The 25534-nt window shown below is 41.3% G+C and overlaps 1 protein-coding gene across 5 annotated transcripts in view; it reads left to right on the top strand.

Moving 5' to 3' along the window:
* The window catches only part of FOCAD (focadhesin), a 325702-nt gene that overhangs the window by 60111 nt on the left and 240057 nt on the right, over nucleotides 1-25534 (top strand). For all 5 annotated transcript variants that reach the window (XM_058695228.1, XM_058695227.1, XM_058695229.1 and 2 more), the window contains 3 exons: nucleotides 14648-14749; nucleotides 19885-20089; nucleotides 25109-25315. In XM_058695228.1, the coding sequence (XP_058551211.1) occupies nucleotides 14648-14749; nucleotides 19885-20089; nucleotides 25109-25315 (514 nt within the window). The remainder of the gene's footprint in view (nucleotides 1-14647; nucleotides 14750-19884; nucleotides 20090-25108; nucleotides 25316-25534) is intronic.

The following is a 25534-nucleotide window of genomic DNA, read 5'->3' as shown; positions in this document are numbered from 1 at the left end:
GTGGAAGGTGAGGATGGGGAGCCTCGTGTGAGGAGCTCAGATCGTACTGGATACATAAGTTGTGGCTTTAGAGGGGCGGCACATTAAGAGGTCCAGAATCAATCACCTGAGTTGGCATAATCCAGTAATGTTTATGGAGAGCCCTTATGTGAATGGCTGTTTGGCACTATAAATCAGTAGAGTGTAATCGAGTGTGTAAGAGCCTTAAGTTCCTCCAGGGGGGATTGAGGATGGCAGGAACAGAGGAGAGGTGAGTCTGAAGAGCAGATTCCCCTCAAGAGAGCTATGATTTTACCTGAGTCAAGCATAAAATTGTCATGCTGTTTTAGAGCCTTCTTTGCCACACGGTGGTTAGCAATATCATTCTGCTTTGGAGAGGCGGCTGATGAGCTGTGTACGAAAGCATAGAAGGGATACCCGGAGCCCAGAGCTCCACTGAGAGAGGCGTTCCCTGGTTATGCTGGAAGATTAATTTAAAATGGAAGTTGTATGACAAATAATTGTAAGCTTTCTGGGAATGAAACTGATCTGCGTTTTGATGGTATTAAGGACTCTGCTAGCACACAGCCTTGTAGTTTACGCATTTCTCACTTCTCCTTGTCCTAATAGCAGATTAGTTTGAATTCTAGCAAAACAGAGTCTGCGGTTATTTTAAATGGGTCGGTGCTGAATTGCACAAGTTGTGCCAGTATGGAAGTGAAGACAGCGGGGCGGGAGCCCCCGCAGCATGAGCCAGTGGCTTCCCTTGGTTCCTATGAATTTCTCAAAGGCGCTCTAGAGAGGGAATTCCCTTTTGTTGAACCTGGAGCTCAGCGGTTCTCAAACTTTCTGTGCCTAAGAAGCGCCCGGGGAGCTTGTTAACAGGACCACTTCTCAAGCTCTTGCTGGAGATGAGTATTCAGTAGGTTCTGCAGGAGACTTGGGAATCGATGTGTTTACCCAGCTGCTCAGTGATCTGGATGTAGGTCACCTGTGGGTCAAAATTGAGAACTATTGCTTGAGCCCCTGGGAGCTTAAAGGTACCACATATGAGCTGCAAGGAGCCCCTTGGGGGCACACCAGAGGGGATATTGAGTGGCTTAGTCCTGTCTCCTTGCCTCTGTTCCCTGCTTGGGAGGCAAAAGGTCCGTTTCCTCCTAAGCACCAAGGCACCAAGTTCATCTTGCCATGTCCACCAAGGACAATAGAGAGGTCGAGAGCAGAACCAGAGATCATTTCTAAAGGAAAAGCAGACCAGCGAAAGCAAGTGAAGTACACATGCGAGAGGGGATGTAAGATTTAAACTCCACCGCTCTACTCAAAGAAATAATTCTGTGGCCCTAGCAAGTTAGTGTTCTTCATGGTCAGATGATGCTTGTTTGGAGCAGGAGGGGAAGAGAACCCTCCGCACCCTCTTGCAAAGCAATACTTTGCGGTGTTTGTAGTGTATAAGGAGCTCATCCTCAGAGGGTTTTGTTTTTTGTTTTGTTTTTTTACCATTTATTTTTGAGAGGCAGAGAGAGACCGAGCACGAGCAGGGGAGGGGCAGAGCGAGAGACACACACACAGAATCCGAAGCAGGCTCCAGGCCCTGAGCTGTCAGCACAGAGCCCAGTGTGGGGCTCGAACTCACAAACTGCGAGATCATGACCCGAGCCGAAGTCGGACGCTTAACCGGCTGAGCCACCCAGGTGCCTTCATCCTCAGCGTTTTTGATCTGTTTGTTTGGAACATGGCTGGAAACGTGCATTTTAAGATTTGGATAGACCGCCGGTCTACTGACCATGCTTTGAGATCCATTAGACTAGAGTGTATGTGGCTAGTAAAGTTCGTATCGCTGAGCCGGACCCTTCTTTAGTCCTGTGCCTTCAACAAGATTAAATGGGGATGTTTAAATGTGGTTTCAGTGAATGATTTTTAGGATGGGGGTAGCTGGAAGCACAACACAGCGCATTTATGTTTCGCAGAGGCTACGTGTGAAACTCCGGGTCCATGAGCCTCCACTCTGGTTGCCCAGTAGAGCCTCTGAGGGGCTTTTAAATATACAGGTGCCTGGGCTTTTTTTTGCTAGAATGACTGGAGCGTTAGCCTCAGGCACTGGCGTGATTTTAGAGCTTCCTAGATGGTTTCCAACATGCTGGTAGGGTGGAGAACTGCTGGCCAGTTGTTGACATGAGGCAGTAGGGGTTCATTGCTGCTAGACCTTCAGATGTTTCAATGTTAAGAATATTTTCTCTGAAATTCCTGACCACTGAATGCCGGAAAACAATTCAAATTTTTAAAAAAACAGGGTAGGCAGACAAAACACATCTGCTCACAGGATGGAGTCCAAGTGCAAACAGGTTTGCAGCCTCTGTTTTAGGCACTTACCAGTTTTCAGAAACTTGAGAAGCTCTTCTTTCCTTGTGAACAAGTTTTTTTTATTTTTTTAATAGTTAATTTTTTTTAACGTTTATTTATTTTTGAGAGAGAGAGAGAGACAGAGCGCAAGCAGGGGAGGAGCAGAGAGAGGGAGACACAGAATCCAAAGCAGACTCCAGGCTCTGAGCTGTCAGCACAGAGCCCGAGGCGGGGCTCGAACTTATGGACTGTGAGATCATGACCTGAGCCAAAGTTGGACGCCTACTTTAACCTACTGAGCCACCCAGGCGCCCCAGTTTTTTTATTTTTTATTTTTTTTAAGTTTATTTATTTTGAGAAAGAGGGAGAGAGTAGGGGAGGGGCAGAAAAAGAGAGAGAGAGAGAAAGAGAGAGAGAGAGCGCGCGCGCGCAAGAATCCCAGGCAGGTGCTACTGAAAGCAAAGAGCCCATTTGGGGTTCCAACTCACAAATTGTGAGATCGTGACCTGAGCTGAAATCAAGAGTCAGATGCTTAACTGACTGAGCCACTCAGGTGCCCCTGTGAACAATTTTTTAATTACCTTTTTTTTTTTTTTTTTTTTAACTGCTAATGTGTCCTTTAGTTGAGGCTTATTTTTCTTTTCCCCCTTTTGTTCAGTCTGGATTTCCTTTTGGTTAGTTTGAACTCCACATTTCTGTAACATACCTCGATGTAAGTTATTTAAACATTCTCCAATATTGACCGTAGAGGAAGTGTGGCAGAGAACTGAGACGTAGTGGGCATGTCAGTCGGAAGGAAGAACAACTAAACTAAATCTTTATGGTTCCTAAATTATTGAGGCTCATTTTCTCGGTGGCTTTGTAATAAGCCATGTTTTTCCCTCTTGCAATTTTACCATGTGCTTCTGCGTTTAGTTTTTCCTCTGCATATTCATATTATGGCAATCTTTTCAAGATCTCTCTTCCTTTAGCCGAAGTGAGGAAATAGCTGTGAATTCATGAGCAGTGACTGCTTGTTCCAGAATTCCGGCACCATTCTGATGTGCCAGACAGTGGCCGACATGCACAAATAGCAAATGTTAAGAATCTTATTTGTGGAAAGGTTCAGTCTGATCAACATCAAGCTGTACTTTCTGAAATCAGGGAATATTAAATGGTTTGGCAGATTGTGTGCTCTGAAATGGGTGATTAGGCCAATAGTCATGGATGGTTGTACCCTGAGTGGATTAGTTATGCACTCTAGATGTGTATTTGTTCATCTGTTTGGACGGTGTTCTGTCGTTTATTTAGATGGAGAGTTAATTTTAAGAAAGTGAAGACGTGTGTCCTAAAGGCTGAAGTACTTTCGAATTCATATTGATCTTTTTCACTTATCTCTTAAGGCAAACACATTTGTCCCTTAAGGCAGTCAAATAGAAAGCGCGAGAGAGTCCCAAGGGAAATTCCCACGCGGAAAGCGCCAAGATCGGTTGGTGGTTGTGGACCTCAAAAATGTAGCTCCAGGTTTAGTTTGGCTGACTAGCTCTTTCTTAGCATTGAACTCCTTCTGCGTCTTCTATCCGTTTTGAAGAACGCAGCGGAGTCCACCGTGGGAAGGACACAGGAAGGATGTTCCAGATCTGGGTGGAAAGCACGTGCCTGCATGCTGCTATGGAAAAGGGCTGGTGCCCTGGAGCTGCTCACGGGGAGGTGCAGGGCTGGAGCTTAGTGTTGGAGAGAAGGGGAGGCCGAGATAGAGGCCCGGGACAGGGGGCGTGGCCAAGAACACAGGACCCTGGCATAGACTTTGGGTTTTAAAGCGTAGTGGGGAGTTATCGGAGGTCTTTCTTTTTAACTCATAATTTGAAATAATTTTAAAGTTCCAGAAGGGTTGCACGAATGGTACAAAGGACTCCCTTACACCATTTACCCCGTGAGTGTTTTTATGCTTTGCCACATTTGCTTTATCGTTCTATATGAGAGAGAAAGACCGAGAAAGAATGAGGTGGGGGGGGGGGTGGGGGTAGGCAGAGAGAGAGAGAGAGAGAAGAGGACAGAGGATCTGAAGCAGGCTCTGTGCTGACAGCAGAGAGCCCAGTGTGGGGTTTGAACCTAATGAGCCGTGACATCATGACCTGAGCCAAAGTTGGATGCTTAACTGACTGAGCCACCCAGGTGCCCCTGTTGATACAATTTTTAAAAACATTTGTGAGTAGATTGTTTGTATTCAATACTGTGTATTTTCTAAGAACAAGGATATTCTTCTATATAGCCAGAGAACCGTTCTCAACTTGAGAAAATTTAACATCGAGAAATTTATAGTCCATATTCCAGTTTTGTCGTCTCTCTTAATAACGCTCTTTTCTACCTTTTTCCTTTTTATTTTTAGTGTGTAGGATTTAGTTGAGGATCACATGGTCCCCTTAGTTGTCCTCTCTTTTTAGTCTTTTGAAGTCTGGAACCATTTCTCTTCCTCTCTTTGTCTTTTATGACGTTGAAATTTTGGAATGCCATAAAAGTGATGCCGTGTCCTTACCAGGATATCACACCTGGAAGCACTGATGTCCATCTTCTCCATCACTGGATAATTTTTTTTTTTTTTTTTTAAGTAAACTTTACCCCCAGCCCGGGCTCGAAGTCATGACCATAAGATCAAGAGTCACATGCTCTACTAACTAAGCCAGCGAGGCACCCCTCAGTGGTGATTTAAAATTTTTTTTTTTTAACCTTTATTTATTTTTGAGACAGAGAGAGACAGAGCATGAACGGGGGAGGGTCAGAGAGAGGGAGACATAGAATCGGAAACAGGCTCCAGGCTCCGAGCTGTCAGCACAGAGCCCGACGCGGGGCTCGAACTCACAGACCGTGAGATCACGACCTGAGCCGAAGTCGGCCGCTTAACCGACTGAGCCACCCAGGTGCCCCGAGTGGTGATTTTAATTTTGGTTACCCAGTCAAGGTGATGTCTTGTTTCTGTTAATCATTTTCCTCTTGTAACTAATAAGCAATCTCTGGGGAGGACTCTTGGAATCAAGCAGCTATCCTGCTCCTCATTAAGCCCACAGTCTCCCAACTAATTTTCATCGTGATGATTTCAAAGTGGTGATTTCCCTAGCCTACCACTCCTTTCAGATTTGCTAGTGGCAATGGAGAGATGGAAATAGTAGGGATTCCTGGAAATGCACTTAATCTATAGATTCTGAAACCCTGTGTCTATAGATACCGATTTAGAAAGCTTGGATGTCAGCCAGTGTGGGTGCCTAGAATCGACATATTTAACAAAATTTCCTGATGTGGAAGTAGGTTTGTGAATCCCTGGCAAATAGCTAAAATAACCAAACAACATCATGGTATTTCAAGGTCACATTAGAAAAAGATACACCTTTCTTTCCTTCCATGTCTTCATCTTTAAAATGGACATTGTCAGCCAGGTGTATTGAGGTAATAAGTGAGATTCGGATTTGAACTTACTTTCTCTGTAATACTCAAGTTATTATGATTATATTGGCACTATATTTTACATGACACCTGTGAATTTTTCTAAAATCAGGGAGAGGTTAGGGGAGCCGGGGTGGCTCGGTTGGCTGAGCATCCAATTGTTTTTGGTTCAGATCATGATCCCAGGGTCATGGGATCGAGTCCCATGTCAGATTCTGTGTTGAGCACATAACCTGCTTGAGATGGTCTCTCTCTCCCTCTCCGTCCCTCTCCTTGGCTAGTGCTCTCTCTCTCTCTCTCTCTCTCTCCATGAAATGAAATGAAATAAAATAAAAAAAGAGGGGCGCTTGGGTGGCTCAACTGGTTACGTGTCCAACTCTTGATTTTGGCTCAGCTCATGATCTCACAGTTTGTGAGATTGAACCCCTTGAACCCCGTGTTGGGCTCTGTGCTGACAGTGGGGAGTCTGCTTGGGATTCTCTCTCTCCCTTTGTCCTTCCCCATGTGCATACGTGCATGCGTACTTGGCTTACTCAAAATAAACGTTTGAAAAAGAAGTAGTTATTGTTATATGTAATGATGAATCACTAAATTCTACTCCTGAAACTAACATTGCACTGTGCATTAACTAATTAGAATTAAAACTTGAGACACTAAAGGAAAAAATTAAAAAGAGTAGCTATTGTTTTCATTTTTTGTAAATTTTCTTGTTACATTTACATTTTATTAATGAGGTTGTTTAGAATCCTGTAATACTTTAAAAACTTGACCATCTAAATCCTTAGGTTTTTTTTTTTTTTTTTTTTTTTTTTTTTTTTTTTTTTTTGGTCAAAGTGAGCATTTTGCTTTTGGGGAAGCTGATTATTTCAATAATTGAATATATTATCTAAAGGGATCCCCTGAGATGTAGACGTTTGGTTTTATTTAGCATAAAATAAGCATGACACCATTATTAAATCGTCTGTACTACATAGTCAAGCTGCCGTAAGGGATTGGAACCATTAGAACACATTAAGATACCTTAATTTTGCTGAAGTTACAGAAACTTCAGTACTTGGGGAGTTACCATTTTTGGGCACATCATATATAACCTTTCTTTGGGGGAGGGAGTAAGTAGTATTTTACTTTGTAGTTTTTTTTTTTTTTTTTTTTGAAAGCGGGAATTTAACAAGCCTGAATTGCAACAATTACTTTAGATATACTGTAATTCACTGGTATTTACCAGGTTTTGGAGGTGAGGGGTTGATCAGGACCTTCTTTGAGAACCCCAGAAAAGTTTTGGTCCCTCCATAGAAAATGTACACACACACACACGAGTTCTCAAAATTTTGTGTATCATTTCAAAGGGATTGTGAATTCTTGCTTTAATGGATACATGGACATTTTTATAGAAAAATTATGAAAAAGAATATGGGTAAGAAGGAATTATCAGTGTCAGATCTGACTCTGAGAAAGCCCAGCAGAGTTAGTGATAAGAACTAAGCAAGGGCAGTAACCGGGAAAGCAGAGCCAATAACTTTCCGAGGGCCATCTGGCTCTTTGCAGTTTGATTCTTTCTGTTGAACTGCGTGTTTTGCTTCTGTTTTCATTTCCTCTTTTCTCTCCTTTTTCCCACCCAGGGAAGTCTTTGTTCACAGTTTATTGGTTCTAATCACCTGGGGTTTACACTTGGGATTTAGAATCAGACCTAAAGAATAAGCTATACGTATTGTACAGTCTTCCAGTTAGCAATTGCCACTAGAATATGCTTTTAAATTCTTCTAAACGTGGATGTTTAATTTAAACATTGCTATAGTAATTTGATGATAAATGTCTTTAAGGGCATAAAATGTAATATTTGTCTTATTAGCCTATTTATCTTGTCTCTAGTGTTTAATGTAATTTTATTTTTATTTGTACATATTTTTTTGCAATCATGGCATGTAACTTAATAATAGAAGTTTTGGAACCCTGAGTATTGGTTGCCCCACAGCCATTACCTTGTACTTAAAAATAGTTCTAAACTTCCGATGTTTGTAGACACCTTTGCATTAATACCCTGCCTCTCAAAATAGGGATCCTGGGGGCACCTGGGTGGCTCAGTTGGTTGAGCGTCCGACTTCAGCTCAGGTCACGATCTCATAGCTTGTGAGTTCGAGCCCTGCTTCAGGCTCTGTGCTGACATCTCAGAGCCTGGAGCCTGCTTCAGATTCTGTCTCCTCTCTGTCTGCCTCTCCCCTGCTGGCTTTGTCTCTCTCTATCTCTCTCTCAAAAATAATGAACATTAAAAAAAATTTTTAAAAAAGGGATCCTGCAAAAAAAAAAAAAAGATTTCAAAGAAATCTTATACTCTCCCTGTTTGCATTATGGACCCAAAGAAAATAGTCAAATTCGTCGACATTAGTGACTATGTCAGAATTAAAATACTTTTTGATCTAAAAATCTTCTTCTGGGAGCTATGTGGAAAGGAAAAATACGTTTGTCTTAAAACACAAGACTATAGGATAATTCACAATTACTGTTTAATTTTTCTTTTTTTTATAGTAGTATGCATGTGGAATCTTAAATTTCTGCTATGTAATTCTTTATCTTAAAATCTGCAGAGTGGTGTTTTTTTGTTTTTGTTTTTTGGTTTTTGGTTTTTTTTGGTAAATCCCTTTTTGGCTTCTACCCAGCACTTTCAAATCAAAATTCAGAGCAGGTAGAGAAATGCTTTTAAAATGCATATTTGATGTAGTAAGTGCTATGCTATGCTTCTGAAAGCGCCAGGGTCACAGCTGCATACATGAAAATGCATGGTGACTGCAGGCATTGTTTCCTCACACAGAAAAGGCAATCTGTGTCTATCGCTGAATTTATGATGTAAATCAAATCATAGCTTTTGTGTATTCAGAGATGGAGCAGAAAGGTTGAGGTGACCCAAAGGTTACAAATAACTTTTGCTTTTTTGATTTGCCTACCACAAGACTAATTTTTTTTACTCCCTCTTTTCTATTAAGATTGATGTATTTATACTTGGGGAGGTGAATCTAGTTACATACCTTATTCTGTCATTGCCGCCGCACTAGTCTAGTGGAACCATGAATTTATCATTCGTTCCTTCCCCCACTCCATTCTGTTAAGATGCGCGTACTGCTCTGTGCTGTTGACAATATTATTAAAGGGTGGGGAGCGCCGAAGTATTAGGTACCAACTCTGCGTGCTTCCTCTGGGCTTTTTTTTCTCTGAACAATGTGGACTTTGAAACCATGTACTAGAGGCACTATGATAAGTTGGTTTTTCAGGATCCGGTGAAAGAGTTTTTAAAAGGTGCTTTGGGGAAAGTGTGTGTGTGTGTGTGTGTGTGTGTGTGTGTGTGTGTGTGAGTGTGTGTTACATTTACTGTAGCCGTGCCTTGGCACCGAAAGGGAAACCTAACAAGACTAAGACCTATCCAGCGTTCAAGCAGCTTTTGCTCTGGTTTAAGATAGAAACCTACCCGCGTGATCATCACAGCAGTACCCCGTTTATGGGGTATTTGGTGTGCTAGGTACTGTGTTAGATGCTTTACTTACAATGGCAGTTAAACATTTATAAATCCTGAGATGGGAAAGTGTCAAAGACTGTACAACAGATGGGTTCATCTGGGGCAGAAACAAAAACCACACAGTGAGGGAGAGAGAAGAGGCCCTTACAGGCCGGTGAAAGGTGACCAGGTCGCCCGGTTTGTATTGATTTGTAGTCTTTAGAAAAACAGTGCTATTCTCTTTTAAGAGGAAGGGAGAATCTATTGGATGTCTCAGGAGTTAGAAAATTCTGACTTAAAAATTTGTACTCCTTCCGGACACAAGCACTTCTCTCTGAAATAAAAAAATCTGGTATGATTTATCTCTTTGAGATTAAAAATGGGAGACCTCTTTTTTGAGGCTTGGATTTTATGAGATGTTGGCCTTAGAGTCCTATAAGCTCGGCCTAGAATTATTAACAGTTGAGAGCCATCCGTACCGCTTTCTGCCTTGACAGGGTTTGGTTCTACCTCAAGTCTGGAGCAGTGTGAAGGTTAGGGCTTTAATGGGTGGCTTGAGTTCTCTACCTCTAGCACTGGAAGGTACTCAGTCTGATGTCCTCATTTTCCAAATGAAGAAACTTTGCCCAAAAGAGGTTAATTCTCATGCCTGAAATCCCACGGTTTGTTGCAGAGCCAGAATGTAAATTTGGAGCTCGACCCTTTTAGTTCATTGCTTTTCCCTTTCCTGTCTCCCCTCCCCTCTCCACTCCTAGTCTTTTCCGAGATAGGATTGTGATGATGATACGGACGCACTGCCTGTATAAATGAAAATGATGACCATGTCCCACGTGGGTGTTTGTTCTTCAGACCATTGTCTGCCACTATTCATTTCACAAGTGATCAGTTTGGTTGTATGGTCAACCCATTTATCATTTTGAATCAATTGTTATAGGCAACTTATGCTTTATAACTTGAGTAGCAGGTTTGGGTATCATTGAAATTTTAAGGCATAACCCAGGTCTTGCTTGGTGTTTTTCTGTACCACATTCTCTTTTTGACCAAAAGTGCTCCTAATGAAGAGCAGAGGTGACATGTTTAAGTTGCCGATCCTTCCATTTACCTTGACCTTTCTCAGCCGGATGTACTTGAAGGAAGTGGCATGGCTAACGAGCAGTGAATTGAGAGAAAGAAAGAAAAATCGTGAATAATCCACGAATTTAATAATCCTGGAATGCATCAGGAGTGGAGTGAATTATACTTAGCCTTGTGACATTTTCAATGCCCTAATTATAGTATCTTAAATAGGAAAGTAACTATTTTCTATCCTACTCAAATTAGTGTGTATATTATTTAATACCATTTATGTTGGAACCTAATTCTATATTTTGGAAAGGAATACTTTTCCATTAGCTTTCCAGCAGACATTTTTGAGTTTCTTTCTACTGTATTGTGTTAACTCTTGTGCTCCAATGTTAAAATTTGATCGGTGTATTTCCATAAGAAATCTGAAATTTTGAGTATGATCGATTGATTTTGGTTCAGCGTAAGGAAGGTGAAGGTGGAATCCTAGTCTTTTGCAGTGGCTCTGGGATGGTACCATGGTTTAATCGGTTTTGTGCCTCTGATAGTGCTTGTCATTTTATGTACTGCAGTGCTTCTTAACCAGGGACAGTTGTGCTCCCCAGGGGACATTTGGTAATGTCTGGAGACATTTTTGATTGCCACAACTATATTGAATGCTATTAGCATCCAGTGGGTAGAGTCCAGGAATGCTTTTAAATATCCTTCAGTGCATTGGACACCCCCCCCCCCCCCCCCCCCACCAAAGAATCATCTGACCTCAAGGAGCAGTAGTGCAAAGAGTGGGAAAACTTCATGCATGGCAGTTGCACCATAATATATATTGAATTGCAAAATGCATTCACTCAATTAAGCATAAAGCTTTATATATTTGTATTCACTTACCAGTTTGATGATTCACAAGGGATAATTTAGCTCTTGGCTTCATTATGCTCAAAGTATTAAAACAAAATTTTGGCAATTATAATTGATTTTAGGTTCATTGTATTCAATGGGAAGAGTATAATATTATAATCAAATGTTAATCACTAGTAAGATTCAATGTTCTTATTTTGGGCTTCCCTTCTTCCTCAAGAGAGCTTCTTGGAATCAATATTGCGTATTATTCTCTGCAATATTTGCACTTGGATCTGACATAATCAATTCTGTAGAAAATTTAATTATCCAGATGTCTAAATCAGTAATTAATCTGGATAATCCCTATTCTACTATATTCTACTTCATCTCATCTTTAGTGTAAAAGTCAGAGATACTAAATAGAATTGCTGAATCCAGCGGCTAGCAAGATAAGCCTTCAGCTTCATGCAAAAAGGCTAGAGTGGTTCCCACAATCCCAGTGAAGTAAAAGTTAAATTTTAGTGGTTGGTCCTATGTGCATCATTTCTGATCCTGCTTTAAAATTTCTACCTCTTGGGGTGCCTGGGTGGCTCAGTCGGTGAAGCCTCTGACTTTGGCTCAGGTCGAGATCTCACCGTCTGTGAGTTCAAGCTCCGCGTCAGTCTCTGTGCTGACAGCTTGGAGCCCGGAGCCTGCTTGGGATTCTTTGTCTCCCTCCCTCCCTCTCTCTCTCTCTGCCCCTCCCCTGCTCACATTCTGTCTGTCTGTCTCTCTCTCAAAAATAAACATTAAAAAAAAAATTAGAATTACTACCTCTTATTTCAATTGACCTGTTTTAATTTGGACAAAACTTAAATAGTAGATAGGAAAAAAAAAAGGAGATAGATAAGGTTTTTATGGGATGAGGAGTCAGAAGGAGGGAGGGATGACGTATAAGCACGTAAGTGCTCTATGATCCCACACGTATGTGGTAATACACAGTGGTGTGGTAACTTGTTGAATTGTCTTCTTAAATAGTCGTCAATACCACCATTAAATGGAGGACTAATGGATGGTCATAGATGATGTTCCTCACTTCAGTATGATGCTTGGTGGGAGAAAAACCCCTACCTAAGATTTGCAGGTTTTCTTCTTTCCTTTGTGTTCATGTTCAGGAACGTGACCTACTGAACTCCGACTCTTAGAAGTTCGGCCGATCTGACATTCCTAGGAGACTTTCAGGATTGGTAAAATTTGTTCATTAATATCTGCGGCACCTAGAGTAGAAGCAATTCTGGATAGGTTTAAGTGCCAAAGAGTTTGGAATTTGGAAGTAGGATTTTGCTCTGATTTCTGAGCGCTGGCAGAAAACGTTGGAGCGCTCCCTTAGCAATGGCAGTAATCTGATCAGTCAGAAATAGCCTGTGCTTTAACAAACAGGAGGCTGCCAGCGTGTGAAGTTAGTGCATGATAGATTAGGTGAGGTTGATGAGAAAGTAGATGGTGTTATAACATGCAGAAACCGTGTTAACGTGCTTAACATGAGCGTTTTGATGTGACCGGCCTGCCATACTTATCTCTTTAAGAGAGAGAAAAATGAGAACACTTCCTGACTCTTAACCTCCCTCTTCTGTTGTGGTTCCCCCTCCCCACCATGTAGTGGTTCTCAGCCCTGGCAACATGTTAGAATTGCTGAAAGAGTTCTTAAAAATTACTAATATATGTGCTCCATTCCTAGCAACCCCAATATAATTGAGGCTTAGGTATCGGTGTTTTTTATTTTCTATTATTTTTTATAATATATATATATGTGTATATATTTTATTGTGAGAGAGAGAGCCTGATTGGGGAGGGCAGAGAGAGAATCGCAAGCAGGCTCCATACCGTCAGTGCAAAGCCTGATTCGGGGCTCAGACTCCTTAACCCGGGAGATCATGACCTGAGCCGAAGTCAGACACTTGACTGACGGAGCCACCCAGGCGCCCCTTGGTGTTTTTAAAAGAGCTCCACAGATGAATCTAACATGCAGCCAGGGTTGAGAAGCCCTGCTTTCTAGCAGGGCACCACAGTTGTCTGGAGGGCTATTTATGAGTTCGGGGCTGGGGCCTGACAATTCATTTACATTTCTAGTAAGTTCCCAGGTGATGTTGATATTGCTGGTAAGGTGACCACATTTTGAGAATCACCAAGAAGGCAGTCTTAAAAAAAAAAAAAAGTCATTTGGGTTTAATTGATGGTTTGATGGTGTCTTAAATATTGCTAGAGATACGTTGTAGAGTTAAAATTTGAGATTAAAGAATATTATGTATAAGATTCCTTTTATATGAAACAAGGGTTGCTTTTTTTGTAATAATTTTATTAAAATTTTTTTTTGGAGGAAAAAGCTGTATCAATGATAATTAAAAGCTCTGTATAGTACTTCATAGTTTAAAAAGCTAATGAATTTACAATTTCTAATAGAGTTTTTGAACATTTAAAATAACCTGTTTGTGGGTTTTCTTTTTAACCTCATTACTTAAGAATCCTTCAGATTTCAGATCTTACATTTTATTTCTTAAAATTTTCTTAAAGTTTATTTATTTTGAGAGAGCAGGGAAGGTGCGGAGAGAGAGGGAATTCCAAAGTAGGGCTTGAACTCACGAACTGTGAGATCATCACGTGAGCTGAAATCAAGGGTCAGACGCTTAACTGACTGAGCCACCCAGGTGCTGCAGATCTTGTGTTTTAGAGTCTCTTTAGATATCTTAAACATTAAAAACAATTTTTTTTTTATTTGTTTTTGAGAGAGAGACAGTGTAAGCAGGGGAGGGACAGAGAGAGAGGGAGACACAGAATCTGAAGCAGGCTCCGGGCTCCGAGCTGTCAGCACAGAGCCTGATGCAGGGCTCGACTCACTAAGTGTGAGATCATGACCTGAGCCGAAGTTGGACGCTTAAGTGACTGAGCCACCCACGCGCCCCAGTCTCTTTAGGTATCTTAATGGATATAGCTCAAACCAAAAATACTCATTCTTGTTCAATAGAAATTTTAAGAATTTTCAGTTTGGATAGTTGGTTTTGAGATGGGAGAAATGTTTTCTTTTTACTTAGCTTAAATATGCTGGAGGAATGGAGCCATACACTGAGAAGAATGCGGGACGAGCGGGAACTGAGAGGGAGATAGTGCTTACAAGTTGGGGCAGCGTTAGAGGAAAGGGAACCTTCCAGGTTTGGAAACAGGAGGAGAAGGTGGCCTGGGACTTCGAGGAATGAAGGAAGCAAGGGGATGGATATTCAAGAGCTTGCCCAGAGTTCATGTATGGCAGAGTTAATTTTCAAATCTTGGGTCCCTAAGACTCCAGAGTCGATTCTCTTTTCTGCAAAACAGATAAAGGAAAAAAAAAATGTTCTAATGACCCAGCTCTGCAGCTAATGATCATTTTGTGACAATTAGGAATCCTGGAAAAAAGTTTCTAGAGGGTATTGGCTTTTTGTTGCATTATATTTGAATACTGTGAATTTGTAGTCCTAAAAACGACAGCTTTCCAATGTGACTTTCTGTGCTTTTCAGAAATCGTCCTCAGCCTTTGATCACTGTGCTTGAACATAGACCTGATTGCTGGCCAGTACTTTTGCAGCAGCTGACGGCTTTTTTCCAGCGATGTCCTGAAAGGTAACGTAAAATAAAGTAAATGAGGAAGATGGAATGGCATATGCTCATTGTAGAGCTTTTTGTGTGTTTGTTTTTAAAGCTGCTTTATGTTGTTTTCTCTTAAAGAGATGTCTTAGAGTATAGTTTTCCATTTTCTTTTTAAGAGTAAGAGAAAAAAATGTAGATTTAATTGATAGTTGAAATATTGAATGTAAGGGGCGCCTGGGTGGCGCAGTCGGTTAAGCGTCCGACTTCAGCCAGGTCACGATCTCGCGGTCCGTGAGTTCGAGCCCCGCGTCAGGCTCTGGGCTGATGGCTCAGAGCCTGGAGCCTGTTTCCGATTCTGTGTCTCCCTCTCTCTCTGCCCCTCCCCCGTTCATGCTCTGTCTCTCTCTGTCCCAAAAATAAATAAAAACAAAAACAAACAAAAAAAAAAAACGTTGAAATATTGAATATAAGAAAAGATATTATTAACAAAGTTAATAAGCATTGGTTAGGTAGGAAAGTTGATTAGAAGTATTTGGTAAATGACTATACACAATGCATACAAAAGATAGATTTTTTTCCCCCCCTGGAAATTGGCTAGTGAGTTCTTTCTCCATTAGAAACCTACCAATTTGGGGGCGCCTGGGTGGCTTAGCTGGTTAAGCATCCAACTTCGGCTCAGGTGATGATCTCATGGTTCGTGGGTTCGAGTCCCACACGAGGCTCGGTGCTGACAGCTTGGAGCTTGGAGCCTGCTTCGGAGTCTGTGTCTCCCTTTCTCTCTGCCCTCCCCGGCTCACACTCCATCTCTCTCTCTAAAAAACAAACAGACAAAAGAAAAAAGAAAAAAAAACAAAAAGGAAGAAGCCTGCCAATTGGGATCAAGTAATGCAGCTACACAGGAGGTTAGTTTAGCTTCACCAGGGCATTCTAATGGTCCTCAGAACCACCCCCCGTTTCTTCCATCCATACTGTACTGGCTTATATTATCATCTCATTTGGTTATTGTTGATAATGCTGCTATAAACATTGGGGTGCATGTACCCCTTTGAATCCATATTTTTGTATCCTTTGGATAAATACCTAATAACTGCCATTGCTGGATTGTAGGGTAGTTCTATTTTTCATTTCTTGAGGAGGCTCCATGCTGCTTTCCAGAGTGGCTGCACCAGTTTGCATTCCCACCAACAGTGCAAAAGAGATCCTCTTTCTCCGCATCCTCGTCAACATCTGTGGTTGCCTGGGTTGTTGATGTTAGCCATTCTGACAGGTGCAAGGTGGTATCTCATTGTGGTTTTGATTTGTATTTCCCTGATGATGATGAGTGATGTTGAGTATCTTTTCATGATCAACACATTTTTAAAATGAAATTTCTTGCTGTTATTAAATAGATTAGGATATTTCATAAAAGATACTCCTGATGTGCCAAGTTTATTATTAAGCTTGGTTTTAGGTAATCCTTAAGAATACATTTCCAGGGTGCCTGGGTGGCTCAGTTGGTTAAGTTTCAGACTCTTGGTTTCAGCCCAGGTCTTAATCTCATGGTTTGTGAGATTGAGCCCTGTGTTGGGCTGTGGGCAGGATTACTGACACTATCTCTCTCCCTCTCTCTCTGCCCCTCACCCACTCGTGCTCCCTCGCAAAATAAATAAACTTAAAAAAAAAAAAAAGAAAACATTTCTAAATCTTTGGTCAACATGTAATTAATTACCTTTTGGTTATTTTCATTTCAAAGGAATATTATACTGGGATTTGGAAATAGTTATTTTAATGAAATTTGTCCAGATATTCATAAGGTAAAAAAAGATTATTAATTAACTTTGGTTTATTCACTGATAAGCTTCTTTTCATTTAAATTCTCAGATCTTAGATTATGCCATCTAGAGCCTTTAGGAAGTTCTAAATTCAGTTTATTTGCCACGAATAATTTCAGTTGTCTCCTTTCTGCTTATACACTATGGGATTTTTCTCTGCAGGAGGAAATTGATAATTCTGGTTGCATTTTTCAACAGTCTATTAGTTTCCTGAGATTTAATTTTAGAGCAAGTTAACTTAGTCACTTAGTACTTAGTAACTTTAGTTGTTGTTTGGAAGGTAATGAAGGAAATGTTGGTGATTAATTTACTGAGAAAATCTAGTGATTCACAACTATGGGAAGAAGGCAAAATGTTGTGAAGGCAGCTTGTATTCTAGCTCTTTCTGTCTTAGGAATTGTTGACTGTCTGAGTTCATTTTTAATAGTATGTAGATGTCCTAAAATGACACTATATCTTCATGCTAGATTTTTGTGGGGCATTATTTTATTTTCTATTTTTTATTTTTTTACATGTATTTATTTTTGAGAGACAGAGCATGAGTGGGGGATGGGCAGAGAGACGGAGGGAGACACAGAATCTGAAGCAGGCTCCAGGCTCCGAGCTGTCAGCACAGAGCCCGATGTGGGGCTCGAACCCACCAACTGTGAGATCGTGACCTGAGCCGAAGTCAGACAACTGACTGAGCCACCCAGGCACCCCGGGTCATTATTTTCTAATTAAATTCTGCCTTCATTTATAGAAAGCCTGTGTGGTAAGACTTCACCTTCATGGAACTGAGAATTGGATAAATCGTCAACAGTGTCATGGTCTTTAGGCCTGGATACTTTAAGGTTATCTAGTCTTACGTATAACTTCTCAGATGAAGGAATGATAAATTCCTTCACATGACTTGCTGAAGGTCAGATGGTTGGTTAGAGATTGAGATGGGCCTAAAGCCTCAGGTTTTTGACTTTCATTCCAAGTTTTTTTCCCACTACTTCTCCCGCTGAACATAAATAGAAAAGACTTGTGTGTAGATACAGGCACAGTTAGCTCCATTTGTAAACATTTTCTGTTTAAATTTTAGAGGGGAGAGAGAGAGAGCAGTGGAGAGGGAAGTGGGCGAGGGAGAGACCATCTTTTTATTTATTATTTTAACATTTATTTATTTTTGAGATACAGAGATAGAGCATGAGCAGGGGGAGGGGGCGAGAGAGAGGGGGGGGAAACACAGACTCCGAAGCAGGCTCTGGGCTCTGAGCTGTTTGCAGACCCCAACGCGGGGCTCGAACTCGTGAACTGCGAGACCATAACCTGAGCCAAAGTTGGATGCTCAACCGACTGAGCCACCCAGGCGCCCCGAGGGACAGAGAATCTTAAGCAGGTTACATGTTTGGCTGGGAGCCTGACTATGAAGCTCGATCCCACGACCCTGAAATCGTGACCTGAGCTGAAACAAGAGTCAGACACTCAGCTGATTGAGCCACCCATTTGAGTGGGAAGAGCTTAAGAGGCAGAACTTGGCAAATTACCGTAATAATTCCTTATGTGTAATATGAAACGTGAAAATGCAATTACGATATCGGATGCCTACTGATTGTAAACCTATGACTTAGAGTAAGTGAATCGATTAATTTAGTGATCGCTTTAGAGGCCTAGTATGTAGTCATTGGTGATACAGCAGTAAACAGAAATCCATGCTGTCCTTTGGCTTACAGTCTGCCAGGGGATAGAGATGTTAAGTAAATAATGACAAATGAAGTCCTTGTCCTGTTGAAGCACGAAATGGGGATCTGCCCTGGCTAGGTGTGACTCCGGGAGTCATTTGAAAGGAGGGAGCTGGAAAATGATAGGAATTAGCAGAAGAAGGAACACGGAAGAAAGAGGAGAACGTGAGAGGGAACGGCACGTGAGAAGAAAGCTTAGATAACTTGATTGACACCTGAAAGACACTTAGTGTGGCTCAGTGGAGAGTGGAGGGGGGGGGGGTGGCAAAAAATGAGGCTGGAAAGACCAGCAGAGGCTAAATTATGGAGGGCTTGCAAATTGGGCTAAATACTTTCTCTTAAGTGGGGGCAAACTCTTTTAAGCTGGTTACTAACCTGAGCAAATTTTTATATGTGGAAGGTGCTTCTGGCATTTTAGTGACTTTGGATGTGGAGTTACTATTTAGAAAACTAAATAGATAGGAAAAAATTTGTAAAGCCTTCCTCCTCTTTTCTTTCTTTTTCTTTTTTCTTTCTTCGTCTTCTTTCTTCTTCTTCTTTCTTGTTCTTCTTTCTTCTTCTTTCTTCTTCTTTCTTCTTCCTTCTTCTTCCTTCTTCTTCTTCCTTCTTCTTCTTCCTTCTTCTTCTTCCTTCTTCTTCTTCCTTCTTCTTCTTCCTTCTTCTTCCTTCTTCTTCTTCTTCTTCTTCCTTCTTCTTCTTCCTTCTTCTTCTTCTTCTTCCTTCTTCTTCCTTCTTCTTCTTCTTCCTTCTTCTTCTTCTTCCTTCTTCTTCTTCCTTCTTCTTCTTCTTCCTCCTTCTTCCTTCTTCTTCTTCCTTCTTCTTCTTCTTCCTTCTTCTTTCTTCTTTAAGAGAGAAAGAGCGAGCATGAGTCAGAGCAGGGCAGAGGGAGGTAGGGAGAGAATCTTAAGCAGGTTCCATTCCCATTGTGGAGCCTGAGGTGGGGCTCGATTCCACAACCCTGGGATCATGACCTGAGCCGAAATCAGGAGTTGGACCCTCAACCGATTGAACCGCCAAGTGCCCCAAGGCTTCTTCCTTTGAGTGGGAAGAGCTTAAGAGGCAGGACTTGGAAAATTACTTTACTTCTTTCTGCTTTGTTTCTGCCTCTGCGTCATGGCATAATTTCATAGCGTTTTGGTGAAGAAGAAATGAGTTGAAAGGCATAAAGTGCAGTAACTTGCACCGCGTGTGTTAACAATTGGTCAAGTAAATGTTAACCGTTGTTATAATCTTGGGATGTCTGTATGGTTTTGTGTTACATATGACTTCACTGGTAGAGTTTTTCCAAAAATGCATGCCTGTGTCATATTCCTGGAGAGTGGATCCTGATGTCTGTAATTCCAAAAAGGTTCTCAGGTTGCTCTTCATCAAAGACTGGTCCTGCAGATGTAGATGCTATTCTAGTATGCAAGTAGAGATCCTTTCAGTGCTGGGTATCAGGCTTATGGTCTCCAGGTGTTGTCACGAAGTGACACGAAGAACTGCTTGGCACGGATCCAGGTAGGTCACGGTGCAATGGTGGAATCACGAGAAAAAGTTACACTTGATGGTATTGTAGCTTTTCGTGAACTATAAATTGATGTTTGACGATTATGGCTTGGTACTTAGTTTAAGTTGGTGACTGGCTGATGCGTTACATGGCTTGCAGGTCAGAAGTCTCATGCATCCAAATAATGGCACCATTTCTGTGGTATCTGTATTGTGAACCATCTCAGTTAGAAGAATATGCTAAACTCCGACTAACCCTGCTGAAAGTCTTACTTCAGCCCCGGGTTCCTGGTGACACAGAACAGCCATCAACATTGGAACAACAGATACTTCAACTGTGCTGTGACATGGTTCCATGTCTGCAGGTAAGGCCTTCTTGTCCTCCTTTACTTACACAACGTCAGCATCAGCAAGTGTTGTTGGTCATTGTCATCATACATGAAGTAAGAACCCATGTGATCTGCAAACTCAAATACAAGCTCCGCTCTAGAAACGCTTGCAGGCTTTTGGAGACGATGAAGGGACCAACTCTAGATTTAACATTAATACATATCATGTTAACTAGCTTCACAGAAATACAAATCGGGATGCCTGGGTGGCTCAGTTGGTTAAGTGCCCAACTTCAGCTCAGGTCGTGACCTCGCGGTTTGTGAGTTCGAGCTTTGCATCAGGCTCGCTGCTGTGCCCTCTCTCTGCCTCTCTCCTGTTCACGTGCATGCATGTTCTCTCTCTCTCTCTCTCTCTCTCTCTCTCACTCTCTCTCTCTCTCTCTCTCTCTCACTCTCTCTCTCACTCTCTCTCTCACTCTCTCTCTCTTTCACTCTCTCTCTCACTCTCTCTCTTTCACTCTCTCTCTCTCTTTCACTCTCTCTCTCTCTCTTTCACTCTCTCTCTCTCTCTCTTTCACTCTCTCTCTCTCTCTCTTTCACTCTCTCTCTCTCTCTTTCACTCTCTTTCACTCTCTCTCTCTCTTTCACTCTCTCTCTCTCTTTCACTCTCTCTCTCTTTCTCTCTCTCTCTCTCTTTCACTCTCTCTCTCTTTCACTCTCTCTCTCTTTCACTCTCTCTCTCTCTCTCTTTCACTCTCTCTCTCTCTTTCACTCTCTCTCTCTCTTTCACTCTCTCTCTCTTTCACTCTCTCTTTCTCTCTCTCTCTCTCTTTCTCTCTCTCTCTCTCTCTTTCTCTCTCTCTTTCACTCTCTCTCTCTTTCACCCTCTCTCTCTCTCTTTCACCCTCTCTCTCTCTCTCTTTCACTCTCTCTCTCTCTTTCACTCTCTCTCTCTCTCTTTCACTCTCTCTCTTTCTTTCTCTCTCTCTCTCTCTCTCTGTCTCTCTCTCAAAAATAAGCATTAAAAATAAAGTTTAGGGGCTCCTGGGTGCCTCATACCGTTAAGTGTCTGACTTCGGCTCAGGTCACGATCTCACGGTTCATGAATTCAAGCCCCGTTTTGGGCTCTGTGCTATAGCTCAGAGCCGGGAGCCTGCTTTGGATTCTGTGTTTTCCTCTCTCTCTCTGCCCCTTCCATGCTCGTACTGCCCCCCCCCCCTCAAAAATAAATAAACATGAAAATAAATAAAATCAAGTAAAAAAAGATATAAATCAACATAATCCATTTTAGGATTAGTAAGAATGAACACTTTTTCTTGTTTAAGAAAGACTTCCCAGGGGAAAAGAGTTTTGAGTTGAGTTTCTCCTTGTGCTAGACAATAAAAAAGTTACAAGGAAAAAAAAAAAAGACCTCTGTACAAGTTAGAAAAAGGTTTGTCTTGGGGAAGATCCAGCCTTGAAGATGCAGGGTTTGACCAGCTGAGTGCTGGCTAGATTCCAGTTTCCACGCGTCTCCCTACGACATACGCGGTGACCCTGATGCTTCTTGCTGTGCTCGTGAGAAGCCCACAGTCTAGTAAGGGAGTTAAGACAAGTATACATATTCTCTTATTTCGAAGTAGATGGATAAAAGATGTCTAGGGGCGCCTGGGTGGCTCAGTCGGTTAGGCGTCCGACTTCAGCTCAGGTCATGATCTCACGGTTCGCGAGTTCGAGCCCCGCGTCAGGTTCTGGGCTGACAGCTCGGAGCCTGGAGCCTGCTTCGGATTCTGTGTCTCCCTCTCTCTCTGCCCCTCCCCCACTCATGCTCTGTCTCTCTCCATCTCTCAAAAACGGAATAAAAAAAAGTTAAAAAAAAAAATTAAAAAAAAAAAAGATGTCTAACAGGTATGGATCCAATGCCTAGGAAGTTCAAGGGAGAAATATGAGCTAATGTCTCCGTAACTGCAGATTGGAAAAAATTTTTAATTCTTAAAAATTTTTAATTTTTTTCTTTTTTTGAGAGCGAGCAAGCAGGAGAGGGGCAGAGGGAGAGGAAGAGAGGATCTTGAAAAAAAACATTAAAAAAACATTTTTGGTTAATGTTTATTTTTATTTTCGAGAGAAAGGCAGAGCATGAGCAGAGGAGGACCAGTGACAGAGGGAGACCCAGAATCTGAAGCAGGCTCCAGGCTCTGCGCTGTCAGCACAGAGCCTGACAGGGAGCTTGAACTCGTGACCCGTGAGATCATGACCTGACCCAAAGTCAGATGCTGAACCTCCTCAGCCACCCAGGCGCCCTGAGAAAGGGAGAATCTTCAGCAGCCTCCATACTCAGTGAAGAGCGAGATGTGGGGCTTGATCTCACAACCATGAAATCATGACCTGAGCTGAAGAAATGAGATGCTAAGCCAGATGCTTAACTGACTGAGCCACCCAGGCACCCCTATAACCACAGATCAAAAAACAAAAAAAAACAAAAAAAAAACCAAAAAAAAAAACCAGTTGCCCGTGTGTTGAGATATTTGTGTTGTGAGTTAATTTGTCAGGCCATCCCATGTTATCATCGAGGTTTGTCTTTTGCCTAGACTCTGAGCCCCATGTTGCTTAGCTGATGGAGGGAATCTGTGAATATTTTTCAGAGCGATCACTTGAGGTCACAGATGACCGTTTTTTTGTTTTTTTGTTTTTTTTTTCCACAGATGACCGGTTTTAAGTTTGTGCTCCCAAAGAGTGACTCGAGTGAATCTTTCCTTTGCGACTCATAAATAGGCTTTCCTGTAATCAAGGCAGAGAAACGTTAATTAAAATGAATTCTCCTGTGGCTTTTCCCAAAGCTTTTGTTTTGTGTGGGCAATAAAGCAGTGTGTAGGCAGAACATCTTGAACTGGGGCGCACTTTGCCACCGCATGCTTGCCTGAAACTGTTCGGGGTTCTTTGATGAATGTTTGCATTCATCCTTACGAACCGATTATTGACAAGCCGAAATAACTTCTAGCAGTGAGCTCTGTGGAACCTTTCTGGCAGTCTGTGGCTTGTTTAATAGAGTCATGACAGGTGAACAAAAAAGGGATACATCATTTTGAACTAATGGAGCTAGCGACATAAATACATTTAATCATGTTACAAATTGGCTTTATTAGAATATGAAGAATCTCCACATCTGGAGGGATCTTAGTGGCGATGTCATGCGTTTTCCCACTGAGGCGTTTTCCCAGGTGTTTCTTCAGTTCTCTGAGATAACCATCCCATGACTAATGAAATATTTTAGTGATCGGAAGCATGCGATTTTGCAAGGCAACCTTTTTCTTCAAGTACTTCTAATTGACCTGCATTTTCCTAAGATTTTACCCATTAGTCTCCCTTCTTCGTAGAACAGAACAAAGTAGGCTTTAAAAAGAGCCCATCTACATCCTGTTTTATGTTTATTTCTCTTTTCTTTCCCTTTCTTCCTTTCCATCCTCCCCTCCTTTCTTTCCTTCATCACTTTCTTTACCAATGTTTCCAGACTTTTCCCTGTCCGTTGCCAGGAATTCTTTAGCTTATCATGGCTCAGAATGTATCATTATGAAATGTTCTTTTTAGAGCTGAATATACTCCTGTACTTGTGGTGTGACCCATACTGTGCACTTGAGTAGTATCTCATTAATTAAAAGAAAAATTATTTTAGAGAAAGCCATGCCACTGATGGCTGAAATCATAGTCAAGGAAATCCTGTTTTCTTTTTACACCAATTGTTCTTCCATGTTGTATTTGTGGAATTGTCTTTTTTTTTTTTTTTTTTTTTGGATTTACCTGCCTTAAACATCACTGTTGACTTTGTCCAAGACTTTGATTCATTCTTTTTAATTGTGACTCTTGTCATCGCACATGTTGTCTATTGTACATGACCTATTGCTACATCAAGAAAGAACATTACTTCATAAATATTGTTACAAATTTTGGTGATATTACAGGTTAGAGAGCCTTTGATGTAACTTGCTGAGGTTGTCCCCCAATTTTTTTTATTATGGAAAATTTCAAGTATGCACAAAAAAATACACTCAAGGAAATACATTGTCCAATAAACTTGAGGCTTTGTTTTAAATCCATTTTCTTGGTGGCCTTTTTCCTTTCTCATTGTATATTTGCAAAAGAGCAAAATTTAGCTGTTGGACTGTTCACATTTATTTTTTATAACTTAGTATTTTCTATCTCCCTTGATCTTTTAATATCTTTTTTTTTTTCTTTTGTTTGCTAGCCATAGATTTTTCTCTTGGTTTAACTTAAAGTCATTTTGGGTTATTATGGTGGTAACAACTGGTGAAAGGTACAGCTGGTCAGCTGTTGGCTTTCCTCTTGATGAATTTAACAGACATGAGGCTTCGGATTGAAGCAGATGGTTCATTGTTTGGAATCTCTGGGAAATGCCAATGTGTCTGTGAGTAGGACCATATCCTTAATACCAACTCCAGAATTTTGATCGGAACAGCTGGGTTTGAATTGAATTGCGATTTTCAAGAGCACCCAAGTCCTTCCTATCTAATACATTAGCCTGTTGAGTAGACATCCTACCCTTTGAATATGGTCTTCCATTGCATCTGCCAAGTGTGGAAATGATGCCCTCAGTTAAGGTTGTCTGAGCAAATAACCTCCAGGTGAAGGGCTTAGTAGTACATAGACTAACATGCCAACCCATTTCTTCCAGGTAACTATGTTGGAATTGTAGAAAGGAGAGTTCATTTGGAGAACTCAAAACCAGCTTTAATTAATTTCCTTCAACATGTTGGCAGTGTCATGTAATTTGTCTTTAAAAAAAAAAAAATCTGCACTCAGAGAAATTAGGAAAAGAAAAGAAAAGAAGTTGGACCAGCCAGCAGCAATGAAAACAGTAGCAAATTGTATTTTGGCTAGTGACAGAAAAAGGCGGAGTTGATCCATGGTTTAATCCTCTTTGAGTTTTGTACATTTCTTCATTTCTTGGAAGTCTTCATACATTTGGAGAAAAATATTGTTAAAGCTTCCTGTGTAGTTTACAATTACCCTTTGGTTTTGTATATTGTTTTAATATCATACAATTAATTTGTTTTTAAACAGGTAAAAGATTTGGTCCAGACAACAGAAGTGATGACATTTATTGAAGAAGTATATTTAAGCCTTCTGCGTCATCCCGTTTTCTGGAAAATTCAGCTTAGCCAGCTGACCCTTCAGCTCTTGTGTGTCTGTGAAGTCAGCTTAAAGATAACTGGGGAATGCTCCTCGTTAATTCACCTTTTAGAGCACAGCGTTGAACTTCTGAAGGAGGTAAGGATAGTACGAAATTTTAATATCCCTGTTGTCCCTTACGTGGGCCTTTCAAAGCAGGGTGAGTGTATTCTTTTACTTCATTGCATGTCAAAGGTGCTTTGATCAAATACCATTAGATCATACTATTAATGTGCTACTGCTGTCATCTGTTATAAAAACGAGTCACTAAATTTGGAGCACCAGTTAAGGGTCTACCCCTGTAGCATTTTGTTTTTC

This window comes from Neofelis nebulosa, chromosome 12, assembly GCF_028018385.1.
Source record: "Neofelis nebulosa isolate mNeoNeb1 chromosome 12, mNeoNeb1.pri, whole genome shotgun sequence".
Taxonomy (NCBI): Eukaryota; Metazoa; Chordata; class Mammalia; order Carnivora; family Felidae; genus Neofelis; species Neofelis nebulosa.
Note: the sequence above shows the minus strand (reverse complement) of the source record. Positions and strands in the feature narration are given on the sequence as shown.